The sequence below is a fragment of the Diadema setosum genome, chromosome 4, assembly GCF_964275005.1.
Source record: "Diadema setosum chromosome 4, eeDiaSeto1, whole genome shotgun sequence".
In the NCBI taxonomy this organism is placed as follows: domain Eukaryota; kingdom Metazoa; phylum Echinodermata; class Echinoidea; order Diadematoida; family Diadematidae; genus Diadema; species Diadema setosum.
The window spans coordinates 32,532,348-32,552,874 of NC_092688.1; the positions used below are offsets into that span (position 1 = coordinate 32,532,348).

General features: G+C 39.0%; 1 protein-coding gene across 1 annotated transcript; it reads right to left on the reverse strand.

Moving 5' to 3' along the window:
- Positions 1-1,371: 1,371 nt before the first annotated feature.
- Positions 1,372-18,557, reverse strand: LOC140227149 (uncharacterized). Its single transcript, XM_072307580.1, has 5 exons — positions 17,886-18,557; positions 9,027-9,138; positions 3,239-4,572; positions 2,294-2,396; positions 1,372-1,534 (listed from the first exon to the last, which is right to left on the reverse strand). Exons 1-5 carry the CDS (start codon positions 18,013-18,015, stop codon positions 1,432-1,434), a joined length of 1,782 nt encoding a protein of 593 aa, XP_072163681.1. The 5' UTR covers positions 18,016-18,557; the 3' UTR covers positions 1,372-1,431.
- Between the last annotated feature and the right edge of the window lie 1,970 nt (positions 18,558-20,527).

Genomic DNA, 20,527 nt, shown 5'->3' on the forward strand with positions numbered 1-20,527 from the left:
AAATGAGTGGCTGTGTTTGCGCGCGCGATATATATATATATATATATATATATATATATATATATATATATATATATATATATATATATTTATTTATTTATTTATATATCAATATGTTATAACTACATTGTACTTACAAACAGGGGAAACTGACTCTCAACACAACATAACATCACCTGCTGAGTCTTGCGGTTCTAAGTTGTTATAGTGTAGGCATTTAATCATTCATTTATCGTCACACACAGTTGTATAAATCCTCAGTCCAATGTATTGACTGTACATGTACACACAATGCCATCAATGCTCTCAGAATTCGATACCAATACCTGCATCTCCTGCCTCAATTTTGTACGAAAACTTCGCGATCAAGTTCGGTGCACCCCAAGAATACATCTATAAAATCTGCATCCCTCCTCCCTCTCTCCCTCTGCTTCGGCGTTTACAGTGGAATATGACGGCAGCATATCAAGATGAAATGAAATCCCTCTGTAGAAACAAAGAGCTGAAGTACTCCTTTAATGCTCCTCCCTAACAACGTATGTATGCACACTAAATCTTTCGTCATCGGGTCTCCAGTGGTAATTAGATGGGTGTTTGAAAATAATCCGGTGGTCAGACTTGATGATAATCTACTGCATAAGATAATGGTACATGTATATATCTAAAATGAAACGAAGAACTATCGCCTTTTGTCTGTGCATACATATCAAAATTAGTGGAGAAAATACAGAATTGGAGGAATGTCCATGTTCTGACCCATTCTTGATAAATTATAGTGATATGCTTTCTCGCATGCTCTTGAGGAGTATTCTGTGGGGGCTCTCCATCTACCCTCCACCATCTCTTTACTTCTCTCCTTCAAATTTGTATGTCTGTGTCCGTCTGTCTGTCTGTAATCCCCACAATTTCTTTCCTCTCTCCCTGCCCCCCCCCCCCACCCTCTCCACCCCCGTCTCTCCCTCATCTATGTATCGCTTTCATGTTTCTTTGTCTCTCGCTCTGAATGTATGTTTTGTGGGGGGGGGGGTTGTCCAAATATAACTTTGCTTTGAATATAGGCCTACTCCTTACGTCTATAATAATGATATGTGACAATCTTTTAAAACAGTACTTCCGCGGCATATCACAGTTTGTTTAATAATCGTCGCAAAGTATCATCGCAGTGACCTGCCATCAAAGACGAGTTGATGTGTGTATCTCGTCGTAACGTTTTGTTCGAGTCATTCACACTGCCCACGGTCGCAGCTGCAGACCAAGTTGTAATAACAGCCGCGGAGGACCAGTCAGGCCACGTGGTCGATACAACGACGTTATTTCACGAGAAGTGGGCGCAAGTCCATTGCAGCCGTGGACCGCACGCACGTCGAGCTCCGACGGAGCATCATAATATATTTGTGATTTTTTTTTTTCTGTCATTGATCGGGACATGTTTCACACACTGTCCATAGGGACCTCGTCGTCGCCGTCGATGCTGACGTCGTAGTGGATGTCGCCTGTGTTCTGGAGCCTACTCCAGGTTACTCTTGAACCGTCCCTGAGGAAAAAGAAAAAACAACAACATCCCAACATATATTAAGAGAAAAAGAAGTGGTTGAGAAAGACAGCAAACATTTTTATTGCAGAGTTACAGGACGGACATTATTGACTGCTATCGTGGAGAAAGAATGATCAGTGATACTGCCTGAGCTAAGGCCATATAGATTTCGTAAAATATCTCCTCGAGTCAGATCAATATCAATTAATAATATCCTAGCTAATCACTCATGCTAGTCATCGAGATACCACAGGCACCATCAGGAAATTTTCTGTGTAGATCGTTGTAGGAACTAAGGATTCCCAGAATCTCACTCCATTTATTAAGGAAACGAACATATTGGACATTTTGATTCTACATCCGAAAGTTGAAAACAAACGTTGTCTCTAGATGCAATAACGTACGAAAAATAATAGAAATAAAGAATTACGTACATGTGTGTATCAATGATATAGCAAAAACAAAATAGCGACGTTTCTCCGACGCGTCTGTCGCGACGGACAAAAATCAGGGCATAAAAAGCTCTTGTGATGTTTAAAAGTACGATATAAAAAGCGTCGACGAACACGAGTAGACTCTAAACGGCACTGAGCATGAACTGTTCAGAGTGCCCTCTTTGTTTGGCCGGCGCCAAGACACGCTGTCTCATATTGGGGTGGGTTTTTTTTTTTTTTTTTTTTTTGTCAACTATCAAATACACTGTAATACAAGCATTTTTTTTTGTCCACGCAGAGATTAATCTGCCAAGCCTGCACTTACTTAGTCCTGCCGCAACGACCAATGACGATGACGACAACGATGAGCGCAGCCAACGATGAGAGAACTACGAGAACGACGATGATCGCAACGCTGTGATCAGGCGCTGACAGTGTAAAGAAAAAAAAATCAACGTACAAGGGTAATAATGTTGAGTAATGATCCTGGTGTAGAGTAACGTGCGATTAACCAAGAAAAGGTGGAGATATTCTTTGGTACCATTATCGCAAAAATATTTTGAAGTGGATGTTAGCGAGCTGAGGGAGGTATTTTCACCGATTAAAAAAAAAAAGTTTCTTTGGCTACAAGTAATATTAGTGCTTTTGCTAAATTTGGCTATCAAGGCGTTATTAGTTTTGTTAAGTGTATTGGTTTCGCATTCTTTTTTATTTCATTTTTAGGTGGGAGATGTAGTGATGTAGAATTCGATTGCATGCGTGATATACAATAGAAATACATGTATATCACAATCAACAAAAGAAGGGAATACCAATTGCATAATGGAAATCGGATTTGTTAGATTATTGGTTTATCAAGTTCCGTCTAAATGCTTTATCAGCTTTTTTTACGTGTATATAACGGGGACATTTTCAGCCACTTCGTTTCTCGGTGACACAAGGATACTTTCAACATAGCAGTCCTCCGCCACATTCAAGAGCCAAACATAATTAATATCAAAGGATCAAACTGGGGTCCTATTCAGCGAATGATTTCATTAACTTTCACTCACAGTTAATTTGAAAGAATGCGGTAAAAAAAAAAATGATGTTTAAATTTAGGCTTCGTGAGGAGTGCTGATCGTCATTATGAAACGACAGTTCTGAAGGATAGAAGGTCTGGACCTTGTTTAGCTTCTTCTATTTTCTGAATTAGGGAACTTGTGACCTGATTCAACTATTAATATCGTAACCTTTCATCTGTAAAGATGAAACATGACAGAGTTCTTACCACCATTTGATTTCGGCGCGGATGTTCCTAATGGCACGGAAGTCGATGAGGAATAGATGTAATCAGGCGGTACGTAGTAATCGCACAGCTCGATGTCAAAGCGCTTGACGAGGTTACACACGATTTCCCGCATGTCGGCTGCCACCGGATATGCATAAGCCTGGTCGGCGGCCGAGCCGTAAAGAATGGCGGAGTACGCCGTCCCGATGTTGGCGTTCTTCCGGAGCTGCAGCGTGTGCGAACCAGCTTTCACTGTTGTGTTCAACGTACAGTACGTTCCGTGAACAGTGTGGTTTAACTCCTGGTTGAAAACTACGCTATGCTGATAATGTCCAGTTATGTCTTCCCCATCAAGAGTAATGTCCTTTCTATGTTCACAACGAGTGATCAATATCAATGTGTTCCTAAAAAGTGTGTCATTTAGAGCGGGAAACACAACGGTTTGATTTGTAAATTGTTCTACTGGAGGTACGTTAAGCATAGCGCCATAGTCCAGGCGTTTTCTACCGCTTGTGAAAAACTGTGTCACTAATATTGGTTTATTTGATCTCAGTGTAAGAGGAACGCCTGAGCTTACATTAACGTCCTTTACGATGTTCTCATCAGACATAGTCCACGTCTGGTAAAGCACTCCAGACGGTCTGAGGATTGACACAATTGTGTTATTTAAGCCAGAAACCACGCGTATCTGCATTTTGGCAGGCGCTGGAGAAACTTGCGGAAGAATGACGAAAGAGCGCCCCCACGCGCCCAGCGGAGGTACCTCCTCTATGAGACTATTGCAAGACTGGGACGCAGGACCTGGGTTCGGGGCTGTTTGTCGGCACATCCTCATACTCACGACAGAAATCGGCTCGTCGGCAACAAACCCTAGGCCGCTCAGGTCCGACAAGGAGGCGATCTTTGCCGAATCCATCTTCGGGAGATTGATGGAAGATGGTAGCAAAGACGTTTTATTGTCTATTGTGACTGTCATATTAACTCTGGCGTGATAGAGGTAGATGTTGTTCGAGGAATCATAGGGGGAAAACAGCACGATTTCGGATGTATACCCACCCGCTCCAGGATATAAAACACTGGCGTAATTTTTGCCCAACGCTTCCCGGGGTATCGCTCTGTACCCGTCCAGAATGAAGTCGCCGCGCCCGGGAATCACCCACACCGATATAGCATCGTCCGCTACGACTTGGACGGTGATTCCATTCGGATTATAGGGGTATCTGATGGGCCCAGCCATGTCGAGGGTGATGTTTCCGGCAATGTGTGCTTGGATGTCCACACTCATCCCCGCCCAAGACGATCCAGGTCTTGTAACGTTGACCGTGACTGTATTCCTGAGGAGAGCAATGAATTTAAGACCTTATGCAGGAAACTGCATAAACTACGATAAAGATACTAAACCTGTCATGTCACAATAACCTCTACATCATTTTACATTAGTACTATAGTACTTGGTCTTTGACATCTGAAAGGCATAATGCAAGGTACAGCAAATCCACACCAATCTAAATTTGTCATGTCTGTAAATCTTGAATTATCAACTTGTAGTAAAAAAAAAAAAGAATGTAGCTCTTTAAAAACTTGTTTGTTTAAATCTAACTCTCATCACTTGGTTCAACTAATATCTCGAAGTTGATTCTTTTTTTCTTGAAGTCGACACTAATACTAGCAATACAAGTTTAGTTTAATATTTACAGAATAGAAGAGTCTAAGACACCGGACATCTGAATTTTAATGTCCATTTCCTAAACATTATGTTTCTTATTTGAATTTGAATGATCTATTAAAATTTTGATTTGAATGAATGGGACAGAGTGAATATGAATGTTCAAACATTAAATCAAGTGCTCCTAACCTAAATTTGCTTGACACCTTTGATAACGAATTTGAATGAACGATAATGAATTCGAATGACGATTTACCGGAGCGATCACAACTATCGTAAATTTGAACTCTTTTACCGTTAAATTGAATTAAAAATACAAATTTGAGTGGAAGCCCTGTGCTATTATTATTTACTAATTTGAATGTTTACAGAAAGTACAGTGCCTTGGACATAATTTTACTTGTTTCATTTCATTCGTTTTCTCCTTTTAGCAATGTAAAGGAACGCGCTTATGTTTTAGACATTTACAAGTAAACAAGAGCCCCATCTTGAGTAACGGAACTGTTGTATTCTCTTCATACAGATGGAGGCGCTTCCGTTGAATATTGCAGAACTGGAATGTTAACTCTGATAACATAATTTGCAGCATGGTATCAAAATGCAAAGAGGTGTGCATTGAATACAAAATGACTTTAGAAATCTCTGCAATCTGATTGGTCAATGTTTTCATGCATTGATTTTTTTACTGATCGACACTGAGCCATGCGTCCAGCAGTTTAAATCCGAACGCATGGCTCAAGCCTTGTATAATATTGTGAGTGTATACCGGACGCATGATGAAGAAAAATGTTGAATTTCATGCATGAACTTACGGGCCCATTTTACAAAGCGAATGATGCACAGGCGTATTTCGTGAATTAGAATTGGATGTTTCCGTTTGACTTTGGAAACAGTCTAAAACGCGCGAGGTCAGCGAGTGGGTTTAAACAGTTCCTAAGTTAAACTCGTGCATCGAATTCTTACCGATCTATACTCTGTCCTGTGCATCATTTTGTATAATGTTAACAACACACAGAGAGAGAGAGGGGGGGGGGGGGGAGACAGACGGACAGACAGACATAAGGAGAGTGAAGATAGATTATAATTGGCGAAATTCAGGTACGACGTTAGATTGTACTGAAAATATTGATGCTATATCAACATGGCAAACATTGAAACATTACAGAATCTATTACAACACGACTTAATTGAATACACGGAACTGAACACATAAAACGGCGAAGTATGTAAGCATGACACTAAAGATTCCTCGTCCGACGCAGATAGCGCGCATACTCAGACAGTGATCATAATCATTGCTGAATGATTTTGTGTCATGACTGTAGCCAACCCCATAATTCGAAGAAATGGATAACCATGAGAAAAAGAGATAGCGAAACACACAACCTTATACCAGTGCCATTCGACGCCGTATAGACAAATAATATTGACAAATTACATTAACAAATCATCAAAAACTGGATTGTGTTCCATTTACATGCATGGTATCTAAATTGTCAAACCATGTGCGGTCTGACTGTCAAGTTAATCATCTTATTACATGGGAAGATCCATGAAGTAAAGTTGTCATGGAATTGAACTGATATCACAGTGAATGACCGTGTGTATTTTGCCTCGTGACATGCATGGTATTACATAAACTAAAAGCACATAATATGGTAACTGTGTCATCTTGCCAAGGGCAGATTCATATCGGCGCATTCGCGTATCTTGTTTGTGGTTTCACAATCTCTGCAAAGATTGAATTCGAAAACAGAGGCTAAAAAACATGCATTACTCAAAGTCCTATGTGTTCAATGTCCCCGTAAGATTTCAGTGCTTTATATTGTGTCTCAATCATTTTAAATTAGTCCAATGTCCACCCTTCGGCACACGTTTATAACGTGTCCTACTTGAAGCTTGGTTGTTATCTGTAGCTGATATGGTGATTTATGGTAAGAAAGACGTGTGAAGAAAAGGTCACCACAAGACTTCGACCCAACTTATAGGTCTACAAAACGGCGGTACTGAATTGTGTGCAAATATGAGATTGTCTCCAAAACACACGCAGTATTGATACGGTATACAAGAGCGAAACTATGGCCCCTGCCCCGATAAGCCGCTACTTGTATTTATACATTTTCACCACTCTTCAGACACAGGTACAATGGCATCGACAATTTATCGGCAGTTTTGGTACGTAGCATACCTAAAGTACCCTTTGCTATAGAGAAACACGAGGCTTTTGAGTTCTGAATATTATAGAGTTTTCAAAACAGCTTTACACCTCAAAAACTTACATTTAACACTGAATTTCACTGCTTCTATTTTCTGCAAGTTGGGAATGTAACACTCGGTTAAACTTCAACACAGCTTTGTCCCTGCAGCAGAATAATTTATCAAAACAGCATCTAATTGAGATAGGTAGATAGATAGATAGATAGATAGATAGATAGATAGATAGATAGATAGATAGATAGGTAAATAAGAAGAAAGAGTGAATATTCAAAATTGAGAATAGGCCAGTCCTGTTGGAAAAGGACTCCATTTTTATTGTTCGTAAAGGACAATCATGTTATCTTGTAAGGAATTTGAAACTTGGGCTGCTATCATGTGAGAATATCTTGCATGAAGTATTTATTTCTGCTTATAACATAGACTATAGGGTCTACTAAAGTGAATTTGTCTTATGGCTTATGGTACTGATTGAGTCCTGTATTATTCATACCAGAAAATGATGAAATAGGAAATATATTATACTATGAAAAAAAATACCTAACAAAACTATATGACTCAACCGACCGCGTTAATGCAATTTACAAAGTTGCTGATAGAATATATCCCTCTCCAACCATTGCAGTTATTCTTCAAGCCCACTACTGATATACCGACTCAATCATCACGATTGCATGAAGCCACCGGTAATATATTATCATCACTAATTCTCTCTTGATCTGCTGAAATTTGGTGTTGGTCAATAACACGCGGCAACATCATTTCCCAAGGGAGGAAAGAGGAATAGCAAGTAGGGAAATAAAGAAGGTAAGCTGGAATAACAAGTCAAACAGCGTACAGATGTGCAGACAAGTAATGAGGGAGGGGGATGAGAAAGAGAGGGGGTGAGATGGATGTAGGAAGAGAGAGGGAGAGATTTTCATCGTCATTATACCAAGGAGTAGCCTGTTCCATGGTTGAATCTTAAATGCCCGGTTGTGGGTCACACCTGATTTCTACATTAGCGGCCATTTCTGCTCCGCTGGGCGGAGGTGATTCGGAGCCGTTGTCATGGAAACTGCGCCAGCAATAAGTGTGGATACATCAATCGCGGAGGACATTTATGATGATAATAATAATGGTGATCCTCCGGAGGTATGAGTTTCTTCGACTTGTCTGCCTAGTACAATAGCAAACAAAATAATGTACCTAGAAAAAAATGTATAGATCAGCAGTTGCGATCTTACAAATTTCATTTATACAGACGGAGACAAACTTCATCCCTCTGCTTAATAATATCTTGCTTTTAATGATCCCCAAAACAAAAGAAAACTTCGATCCGCATGTTAATGATTCAACATCTACTGCTGAAGTGACTTGAGACGGGCCTAGTTGATAGTGAAGTATGAGTGGCAGACACATGTCAGATTTCGCAAAGGTAGTTTAAACGTAGTCTGCGGATTAAGCATAACACAGCCTACATCTTAAGCACGTTGACACACACGTGCCTTCTTTTTTTTTTTTTTTTTTTTTGGGGGGGGGGGGTCTTACTTTAGTGGATTAACTAAATTTAGACAAAAGGCCTGATATATCTTTGTGAGTAAGAGTCATTCGTTCCGTTCGAATTTTGGCACACATTAACATTTCCAAACAAAACTGTAGAAAAATGTACAGCACTGGTGTTACAACCTTGATCGGCCAACCACCTATAGGATTTAGCAAGTACTCAAAGGACACCAAAGATTATGATTTTAATGCTCTTTCGGTCACAGCAGAAGCATGTTTGTGCACAATGTCACTAGCATGATAAAGGAACTATGCAATGTAAATGCATGTTACATTGTGTTAATTTGCAATGTAAATGCATGTTACATTGTGTTAATTCATGATACGTTCGACATTCATGACATGCGTGTGACACACCGTTACCTGCTCCGAGATGACATACGCAGGTTGTGCACCATCCGTATCCTTGTGTTATTCTCGACCGGAAGGACGATGTAAAATTGGCGCCCAAATGAGTCCTCGCTTCTGTTCTCTTCTGGAAAGAGAAGAAGAAGAATCAAAGAACGAAAGCAATGATAATGAGCGAAAGTGATACATAGAAAACACAGCGATGTGTACAGATAACAAGCCTGAAGTACTAGAAATTAGTACTTATACAATCGCATCTCGTCTCAAACACCCTCAATTTAAAGAGACATGTACACTATAGCGATGAGTCATCAAATATTTACCCTGAACATGAACAGTCACCTGTGTGTGACGCTGTGTCATCATTGTATGTTTTTGTTAGATATTACGTGCAAGGAGAATCCGTTATTTTCATCTCAACCGTCACATCACGCACGATTCACCATCCATGACCGAAATCAAAACCGATGCAAGTGTACAATCGAATGGAAAGTAACACCACGGAGCTTTTGTAGTTTTCGTGGAAACACACATACATACACATGCGCACAGACATACACACACACACATGGATTATATTATATATATATATATATATATATATATATATATATATATATGTATACATATACATATACATATATTGGATACCAATTTTCCCGCTCTTGCGCTTTTCCGTAAAGGAGGAACAGTAAGAAGTAAGAGGAATAATGATGTCAGAGCTACGCTCCGATTTCTCCTTCCTTTCTCATATCTCATATATATATATATATATATATATATATATATATATATATATATACATATTTACATATATGCATACACACACACTGATGTGTGGGGGTACACGCTTTCGTTTGCACGTAATGTTCTCTTTTCCCCATGAGTTGGTTTTAGTACCCCACAAGCTTGACGGAATGAAGTACTGTGGTCACTGAGACAAACATCTCACAAGGAATATATATTGGAGTATATAAATTATATATATATATATATATATATATATATATATATATATATATATACCGAGTATATAGGTGTGTGTGCGTGCATGTGGGGGAGGGGGTTCAAATGGTATATCTCCGATTATTCGGGATGTATACGTAGGCCCTATATTGTTTTGCAGAGACGTCTCATTAAAACTTTACCTCTGTATTATACATGCAGCTGTAAAGCCAATAACCTCTCTGTATTATGTAGAATGTTAATAGACAGACATACACACACGCGCGCTCAAATCCTTGCAAACATTTTAGTTCTAGAGCCTTACATCTTCAAAAGACAGAAGGATAAAGGATCTATTTGTTTGTTCCCGTTATTCTAACTAACAGACTGGGGTAGAGTTCATTGTTGATGTCGGATGGTCATTTCAAGTGAATTATGTGAAGACGGAAAACCATTTTCATTAGATCTTTCAATTCTCTCACAAAGTACGTCTCTCCGTTAAGCGTTAATATTACGGATTTTTTTTCGTTACATTTTCTCAAAATCAATACCTATCAGTGGCACATGGTTTCACATTATTCACGCTCGGCATTAAGATTTACTGCTCATGTCTTCTGCGGGTTTTTTTTTCACTTCTTTCTTGGGAAGTCCAGTGCATGTCCGAGGAGTCTGGTATTGCAATTGAAGAGAATCGACACTTAATCCTCTAAACTGTATCACAAAAGCACCATTAATATTGTCAAAGTACGGCACTGTACAGTTTTTCTCCACAAGATATCGCTTTGATATTGACATTACGTCATCACTCTGTTTCTTTCTATAATTTATGGTGTCAATGACATTTTCTTTTTTATTACGTTGCATTCAGTCAATAGTGAATGTATAAGAGAAAATTATCTTGGTGTCACGTGCATGGATTTACTATAAAATACGCAGCTTGGCTATCTGACTGCGTGCTCCTCGATGAGTGGAATATGTGTACCATATTTGTATTGAGGAATCCGACTCTTCAGAGCTCTATAAATTATTGCGACCATAACGGGTGGCGGGGAGGGGGGGGGGGGTTCAAAACTGAAGAACAAAAGTACTTTCAGTGGGTTACATAATGAGCCAGGTGCGTTGCTATGTCAGTGCATATCATCTTTTGTTAGGCATACTTCAAACCCCCAGTTGGAAATTACTGCAAAAAAAAAAAAAAACAATACCCAAACCGAACTGGTCTATAGGTACGAGAGGCCCTTGGCAGCATAACTCAGCGGATATGGCTCTGAACCTATCATTATTATAATTATCATGACCAATGTTATAACTATTATATAGCGTTTTCATTATCATTATTATTGTCATCATTGTTGTTATCATTGTTGTAAGTAGGGCCGTCATTCTAATTATCATCATAATTGATATCGCTAGTCGAGATCATTATCATCCAGAGGTGATTGTCGTGATGCTCAACGCTACATCATTTGAGAATCCAAGAGACATTTAAGATGAAACATGCCACGATATACTGAAGGCCGGTTTTCCCTGATGACAGAGTAGGCCTCTATAATGTCCCTCGAGGTAATCAATGACTAGCTGGGCCAATAGCCGCTTCTTTCCGCCTCATCATCGCCTCCGAGGCCCGATCAACTGGCTTGATTGATCTAGATGATGACACCCGGGTATACACTGGGTGCCGCGGCTATCGCCAGTTTAATATACATACACCTGAGAAGAGGCGCTTGTCGGTCTACTTATACCACCCCCCCCCCCTTCTGATTTTGCCTCTGCTGACTCTAATGTTTGTGATAAATGCAGACACCAAACAAACAGGACAGAGATACATGTATTTCAATGATATCGGGAATACGAGAGTTGTGACATTATTAAGCTTTACACGTACTTCCATAGCACAATGACAGTGGTCACAGTCAAATTAAAAAGGATGAAGCGGTGATAACCGTATTATTACCTCATTCGCCTATCACTGTGCTACACACACTTAATTTCTCGCTTAGAAATTAGATAGAAACGGATGAAATATATCTATATTGAATTCTTGCAGAGATGTCAAAACTCTTATCGCAATGTATTTTCCTTTATTATACAATAGAGGCCTGCTCTGTCATCGGGGTAAACCAACCTTCAGGATATCGTGGCATGCTTCACATTAAATGTCTCTTGGATTCTCAAATGATTAACCTTGAGCATCCAGACAATCATCGCTGTAGATAATGATCTCGACTCGCAATATCAACACAATGACGACCCTGCTTACAACATCAACAACAACAACAATGGTGAGAATGATGACGAGGATCATTATGATAATAATGATTTTGTGTGATTTTGTGTGATTGCTGATTTTCTGTGATTACGTGCATTCAAATGCAATCGCAAATGATGGAGAAAAAAGAAATCGGAAATGAAATAGATAGAATTAATGAAATGAAAATGAAATGAAATATGTATCTATAGTTGATATTAAAACATCATTGGCCAGCCAGACTTGATTTTGTATCTCTCTCTTCTTTTTTCTCTTTTTTTTTTTTTTTTTTTTTTTGAAGCCAGTGCATACAGTTGAACCTTTCTTACCCGGATCTCTCTATTATACGGACGCAATCTCGCCGTGATTTTTTTTTTTTTTTTTTTATATAATTACGGGAGGAAAGGGGGATTCCCAACTCCTTGACAACTCCTACCCAAACACACATGAATTACATATTACTTCCAACATGATTAACATACATTACATCAAATTTCCTTCCAAATTGCTTACCTCCAGACATTTCAACATCCCCAAACATCCCCAAATGTAACAATGAAAAGGTTGCAGTATACACATTACTACATGTGGTACTACAATGGGCTACATCAGTACATGTGTATGTATATGTACATGTATAAAGCATTGAGTCTCCCGTATCCGGCCAAATCCCTTATCCGGATGAGCCCCGGTCCCGACTTGTCCGGATACGAGAGGTTTAACTGTATAATGATATCCAACCCTAATCCCATTTTGCATTTTATGGCAAGTGCATGCCACCGATAACAATATCGAGTGAAAACGCGTGGAATTTTGAATTTCTGAACATGTTCTCTATCCTTGCTCGCTTACTTGCTGAGTGGCTAGTTTGTGTATTTAAATTTCGGATGTGCTTGTGCGGGGTGTTTCTTGCTATTTGTGATACAGCGGTAGTTGCGTTGGGTCAGGGAGGTGGGATCCTACCTCCCTGGTTGGGTTGATTGGTATGGGTTCACCGGTAAATCTTCCGTTTTGGATCCACGAAATGTTTTAATACACTTGTATGCAAGTGTGACAGAGATATACCTCCCCCTCCCCCCCCCCCACCTCCTCCCTATACCCACCTCGACATCGTCCCTGTCCTCCTTGTGGACCCTGATCAGTATTATAGGCCTACGGCCTCCGGATGACAGTCCAAAGAGTTCAAGTCTTTTGTAATGGTCTGATTGCACGGACTGAATCATTGTACAAGAATTGATGTGTCAATATGACGATGAATCATTGGCAGGGATTGTTCGCACGTACTGACACATGACCTGAGGAGGAGAGACGGCATTGCAGAAATGTATATCCAGGATTGCAGGAGGGCACACGCTGCGTGATATGGTGGAATGAACCTTGCACAACCCATGACTTCTGCGCTATCTCAAGCATTCAAGTCGAGAGCGTACATTATCAGCTCTTCCATGACCTATACGACGAACCCATGCAGTGGTCAAGTTCAGTGACTCGGAATATAGAAACATGTAATATACAGTCAACTATAATGGCTTTGTTACGACTGTTTGATTGCAACTGCTTTTGTTCTGTTTATGCCTGATACTTTCATTTTCGTCTTCTCTCATATAGTTTCGTACGTGCCAAGGGGAGAAAGTAAGGTTTGTTTTTAATGTTTTTTATGGTTATATTTTCTGACATTCTCGTTACAAGATCTCTGTTTCCCAAGTACAATATACTCTGTTCAAATATAGGTCTTTTACAAAGCTCGATTCCTGTCTTGAATAATGTACCGCCAAGTAAAGACTTTCTTTTAGCTACATATGGCTAATTATAAACCTTTCTGTAAACACGTATCTTAACATACCCTTTTCATGTCATCTTTTTTTTTCTAAACAAAAGCTTAACTTTTTGTGCACTATAGACTACAGTGGAATGCCTGATAAGATACCTAATTTATTACGATAATTATCATCAAGTATTCTGTTGCATTAATAAGCAAAGTAATTAAATGAGGAATGGGCAAATGGATAGGTAATGAGATAAGAAGGAAAAATACATGGATAAATAAATCATAAGTGAATAGACAAAGTGAAAACAACAAACAATAAATACACCAGAATGACAGAAAAAAAAACAGATAGATATATGGATAGATCCATACATAACAATATACATACATACACGCATACATATATATACACTTTCATGTCATAATAATAATTATACATACATACAGAAGCCTACATAATTATAGATAGGTATATCAGATAGAAGCATGTTGTCCTCAACATCGTCAGCCTCTTAAGTCGGATCACCAACAGCGCATTTTGCTTGCGTTTGACAAATCCTGAGACTTAAGCAGTCCAAAGATTACCTTTAGGTATAATAAAACGTGAAATTCGAGACAGGTTTTAATTAGTTTCACCCAACAGTTTCGTGCTCACTGTCTTATTGATTTGGGGAGTTTTATTATAGCGGGCATGTTATTTAAAGGTCGCATTCAGTTTTGGAAAAACATCTAAAATATTAAGACCTTTTTGTCGTTTTCTATTCACACCGTCAAAGAGAAAACATTTAAAAGTTACAAAACATCAAGGTTTAGACAAAAAAAAAAATTAGAGTTGGTGAATTCGAAAGCAAAGTAGGGCACCATACCTCTTGATTATTAATTTTTTCATTATAACCTGTGGAAGGATGAAAGAAAGTTGTGAGGCTAATCAAAAATCTTAAGTGGAAATCTGAATAAATATAATTTATGACACCAAGTCTTTATTTGATGAATTATTTCAGTTAGTAATGAAATGACAGAAGGAATCAGGATCTTTCTCGGGGGGGGGGGGGGGGGGAATGCGGATATTTGAGTATGCAAAAGCAATATGTGCACAATATGTCCTAAATCAGGGGTAGAAAGGCAACAATGCCCCCTTGGGACAGACAATTAAGGAAATAAAATTCCGATTACAAGACTCACCCTTAAAGACGCACCATTTCCTATGACATAAATCACTTTTCTGCGAACTATCCGTTAACCTGCGAGTTACTTTAACTCGCAGGTTAATGAAAGGACGCAAAAATTACCAGGTAAACGGAAAGTTTCAAGTACATGCAACTCGCAGGTTAGAGGAAGGTCCAGCGATAGATAGCAATGTAGGGTGGGAAACAAAAATCAAAATATACAACAATAATCATAATATAAAAGCAATAATGAATGAATAAATAGACGAATGAATACCTGTGCACATACACATTACATTATGATGAAATAAATATCGGGTGTGTGTGTGTGTGTGTGTGTGTGTGTGTGTGTGTGTGTATGTGTTTCTACTCAAAGCACATAAAGCAAAAATACGAACACGATATGTATGCCATTATCACTACAGACACACAATGCATTATACATCCCTATCATAGCTTTGCGTGCACCATTAAACTGTAATTCCACACCCATAGTTGTGTACAAGTTGATCTTAGTTAAAGCAGATGAACACAATCAATCATGAGGAGAAACTACAGTGATTCTGCATGTAACGGTAGATTGCTGTATTGCATTGCAGTGCACTCTCATTGAAAACTAAGCTACTACTGAGCTGATGTTAATCATATCAAACCACTTGCATTGTAGAAGAATGCCTTACGTTATTATTTCGAGTCTTATAAAATGTACTGGAGTCTAAAGCCAACACAAGATCATAGGCCCAAATTCTCAAAGGTGGAATAACTTTATTACACCGCTTACTCCGCCGATTTATTAGGCATCTTATGCAAATCAGGCCCTCGTGACGTAAAATGACGCGATTTCTCCCCCGGAATCTATTGTCAAAGGTGGAATAACTAAAATTCCCCGGAATAACTATTCCGCGGAATAGTTATTCCAGCTTTGAGAATTCGGGCCATAGCGTATAGTTTTAGGCGCTTGCAATGGGCGTATTTCTCTGTAATGTCAAGTAGGCCTAAATAATGTAAAATAGCCAATAGGTATGTTCAGATTCTGTTACGTGTCTCGTATTTAGGTATAACCTGCATTCAATTTGCTTCCATCACTATACTAAAGCTCAAACAGGATGTTTATACACTACTGGTATACAAGTAGGCCTACAACTTACAAGGGAAGGTGCGTCGCGTTGGATTGCGCGGCATGCATTACTATTTGAATTCGTTCTTTACATTGAAGTGTGGCCACCACTGAACAGAAAACAGTGATATACCAGAAACTCATGAATGAGTACATTTTTCAGAAATCGACCCAATTCTTCATTATACGCCGCTTCTTCAACCATGCCATCATACTTCGAACCATCACGTAACAACAATGAAATGTGATTCACGTAAGAGTATATTGACCTGAAATGCATAAACAGGTTTCCATAGTCTGAAGTTGTCCACAGTCAACATAACGTCTCATCTCCTCAAATGCTAGTCTGAGCGCCTGACTGACATGCCTCCTGGTCTGAGGTATCGTCAGGTCTGGTTTCAACGCCAAATATGCATTTCTTACATTTAGGTTTTTATGAATGGCGCTGTTCTTTTTAATTTATGAGCATAAGATAATGACACATTTCGGTGCGTTGATATCAAATCTGCCGTATACAGATAGATTATATAGATATTGCTCAGACGCGCTTTTTGTTTTGTTTTGTTTTGTGGTGTGTTTTTCCCGGACTCAATGGCTGTTGGGGTTAAAGTCTACAATGCACTCGTTGCTCGCATTACCCCCCCCCCCCCCAAAAAAAAAAAAAAAAAAAAAACAAGCAAAAAACAAAACAAAACAAAACAACAAAACAAAACAAAAACACCACCACACAAAACAACGAATGCACAAACAAAACGAAAAAACCAACAACAAAGAAAAAAAAAACAAGAAACATGAAATATGAAATATGTGAAATGTGACAGTACACAAAGTACGATCAGACAGTCTCCATTATTATTGTGCATATCAATTTGTCTACTGTTCTGTGCCAACTTGACGTGATGGTATAGTATGGTCTCAGCCAGTTCCATCTCAAGGATCGAATTTACTCGTTAATATAATAAGAACGACTTTTGAAGATGACCCATTGTGTCCTAGATGTGGTGGGGGTTATATGATCTGCTTATCAGTATGCATAAGTGGTAGTTCTGAATTTCACTACCATTTTTTTTTTTTTTTTTGGGGGGGGGGGAGAGGGATGATGGATAGAATGAGTTAAATCCATTAAATCTGCGCAAAATCATAGAAACAAATCAAAAAGAGCAAATTTCGGCAAAAAACAGTTAGATTCTAAGATGCGTTGCCAATTTAAGAATTCGTTAAATTTATAGTAATGAAGAAGTTTTAGACAATAATCCGCCATCTAAACCAGCGATTATGAACGGAATCAAGCCCCACCCCCTTTTTTTCTTTTCAAAAATGAATAGCAAAACCTATGCTAACAAACAAATACAGGGCCATGCACAACAAAATATGGTTTCTGAGCTTGATGAGTTAATAGGCAAGAAGAGCAAAAGAGGTTGTTTGGAGATGCCGGGCAAGCATTTATAATTTTCACATCTTTTAACTGATTGATATAAGTTGCGTGAGACATCGGTCACTAAAAGTCATAGTGATTAGACTGAATTCACAATTAAATACAACATCCTATAGTGAAGTGTTAAGCTAACTGATAATCTTGGTACATAAAATTTGTAACTTTCCTTTCTTGGTGACAGAATATGACACTCACGGAAATAATTGGAGTATGAAGTGACACTGGCTATTCTCGCCAACACCACGAAGAGGACGATGAGCAACCAATTGAAGCTATCGCTCAGGTATGTCCGCCTCCCAGCTGGGTTAGTGCGCCACCGGGCCATGCCGACGATCAGAACTTAACGAAGAGAAATTTGAAACTAACTTAACCTCGGTAAAGTTGTTCTTATCTGGATAGTCACTTTGTGAGTGATGATAATCCTTCGAGGTTGAAATACTAGAGTTGGCTGATGGGCGAGCGAATCACACATAGAAGAATTAGTTTCGAGGACAGTTCTGTCCTATCATAGTATTATGTCCCGGTGTCTTGGCGGGTTGCAGACGATGCAGACCGATTCGTGTGATCAGCTGATGAGGCTGCGTCGCTGCTTGTCAATCCAATATCATCGTACAACCGTGCATGATTCGTTTACAAAATCCTTAACGGAGTTCACCGAGTAAATATCACCAACAACATCGGATTACCATCCTATGGACCTTGCTGGGATAAGACTTATCACTGCATTTATACCGGAAGAAGAAAACAGATACGCGAACAAAGAAGGCCCTATAGTGAGTAGGCCCTGGTTTGGCTTGGACAATGTTGGATGAACTTCAACGCCTCTTTGCGTTACATGATGTAGAACAACACTCGTTCGCGGCAGTATACGGTTCACTAATTGGGCGCTCTGTCGCATTCACAGCGGACTTTACTCCACGGATCTCGATGGAGTTGGATAACTTTATTTACTCAACGGACTAGTTCAAGCTGCCCCTGCTCTCACATTTGATAATGTCCACAGAGTATGTTTGATTTAGAATCTGAAATGAGAGAGAGAAAAGAAAAACACGTCCAAAATTCATGACACAGAGACAGCATCAGCAATAACGTGTGTTTATGAGCTCCTGACATTGCCTTCTCTTTATTCACAATGATGACACAAACATCAGCTAACACACAATGTCCTCAGTGTGTACAAAAACACTTCCATATTAAGTATCCAACTGATCTTCCAACATCGACAACATACCAACAACAAAAGGAACGAGTAGAATCTTTATATTCGTGTTTTTTTTCTCGAGGGATGACAAAATATCAATATCTGCAGGATCGTTTGTTTTCTCTCTTGAAATTGTGTATGTGTTTTCTGCATCACCTGCCTTTTCAATCGATATCAATAGGTTAAAAATATCCTTTATAGCCTTACAACTTTTTATATAGGCGATGACAATAACATAACTTCTCCCTTTGACATTTCTAAAAACTTTTTTTTTCCGACTTGTAATCAAGCACTTCGGTTATACGTTTGTTTTTACTGTTCTATACCAGATATAATAAAATCAGTGTCAGAATTAGCACACACACCTCCTCATATTATTTCAGACGTTTCAAAAGTATTCCTTGAGATCCTGAACCATCGTCTATACAACAGGAAAGTAAGTATAGTTGGCATCGTGGAGAATATACAATACGGTAAGGATGTGTGAAAATGATGAAATATATATTTCTTGTGTCACAGGTTTTGTTCTGGTTTATTAAATATGTTTGATGCGGCATAGACACTGAGCAGATTAAACCAATACTCATATAATTATTCGAGAATGAATGCAACTTTTCGAGCACAAAGTGTAAACTAAAATAAGATTCAACATTATAATAAAAGGAAATACATTGTATACCAGCGTTGAAATGACGCGATTTAAACTATAGCTTGTTGAACATCAAAGTATAGATATCAAAGCTTTAATCTAACTTCTGTCAGTTAATATAGCAGCTTCACTTCCAAAGTGAATGCCAGAATAGGCTTTATGGCAAGCAATGATTCAACTAGTGCATGTTTGTATTAACCAAGCAGACTTCTAAGTTCATGGAAGGTGAACATCTATCTAGCGAAAGGTCAGTCAAGTTGATGTAAGTGGAATATTTTTGGCCTTGCACGTTTACGATCGCAGCTTTTCGCAGTAAATCACAAAAGCTGATATATACCATTCAAGATATGGGCAAAACATACAAGATGTATGTTTTGCCCATTTTCTTTTTTCTCTCTCTCTCTCTCTTTCAAGGCTGTCTTATCTTATTTGACGACAGTCTTCTGCATTCACACTCCCAATACTTGTACCATAATTCAGTCAGATCATTTGATTCACTTTATCCCGAGTGGTTCCCAATAGATTTATTGACGTGTTCTCTTATTCTTTTCTTAAATCTGTGCACGTATATCTCAGTTTTATATTCGGATGTACACCCTGTATACTATTGTCTTGTAAACAATCAGAAATGACTGTATTTCATTTATTTTGTAGGCCCTATAAATGTATATTGGATGCAGAAAATTCCTAATACATTCATTTGAATTGAATTGAACTGAATTCTAACGAGGCATTGTCTAAATAACACCTTCCGTGCACCCCATAGCCCCATTTCCATATTTGGAACTGAATTAAGTAAGATACTAATATCTGCACTTGTTCCTTTGATACTCGATCGAAGCAGCTAGCTCGTCCGAGTCTCGCAGTGTTCTCTCCCTCCCACCCCCGCCTCCCCCTCCTTCTTGTCTCCTTCCCTTGGCTCTCTCTCCATCGCTACCCCCTCCCTCTTTTTATCTCCCCCCCCCCCCCTTTTCTCTCTCACCCATG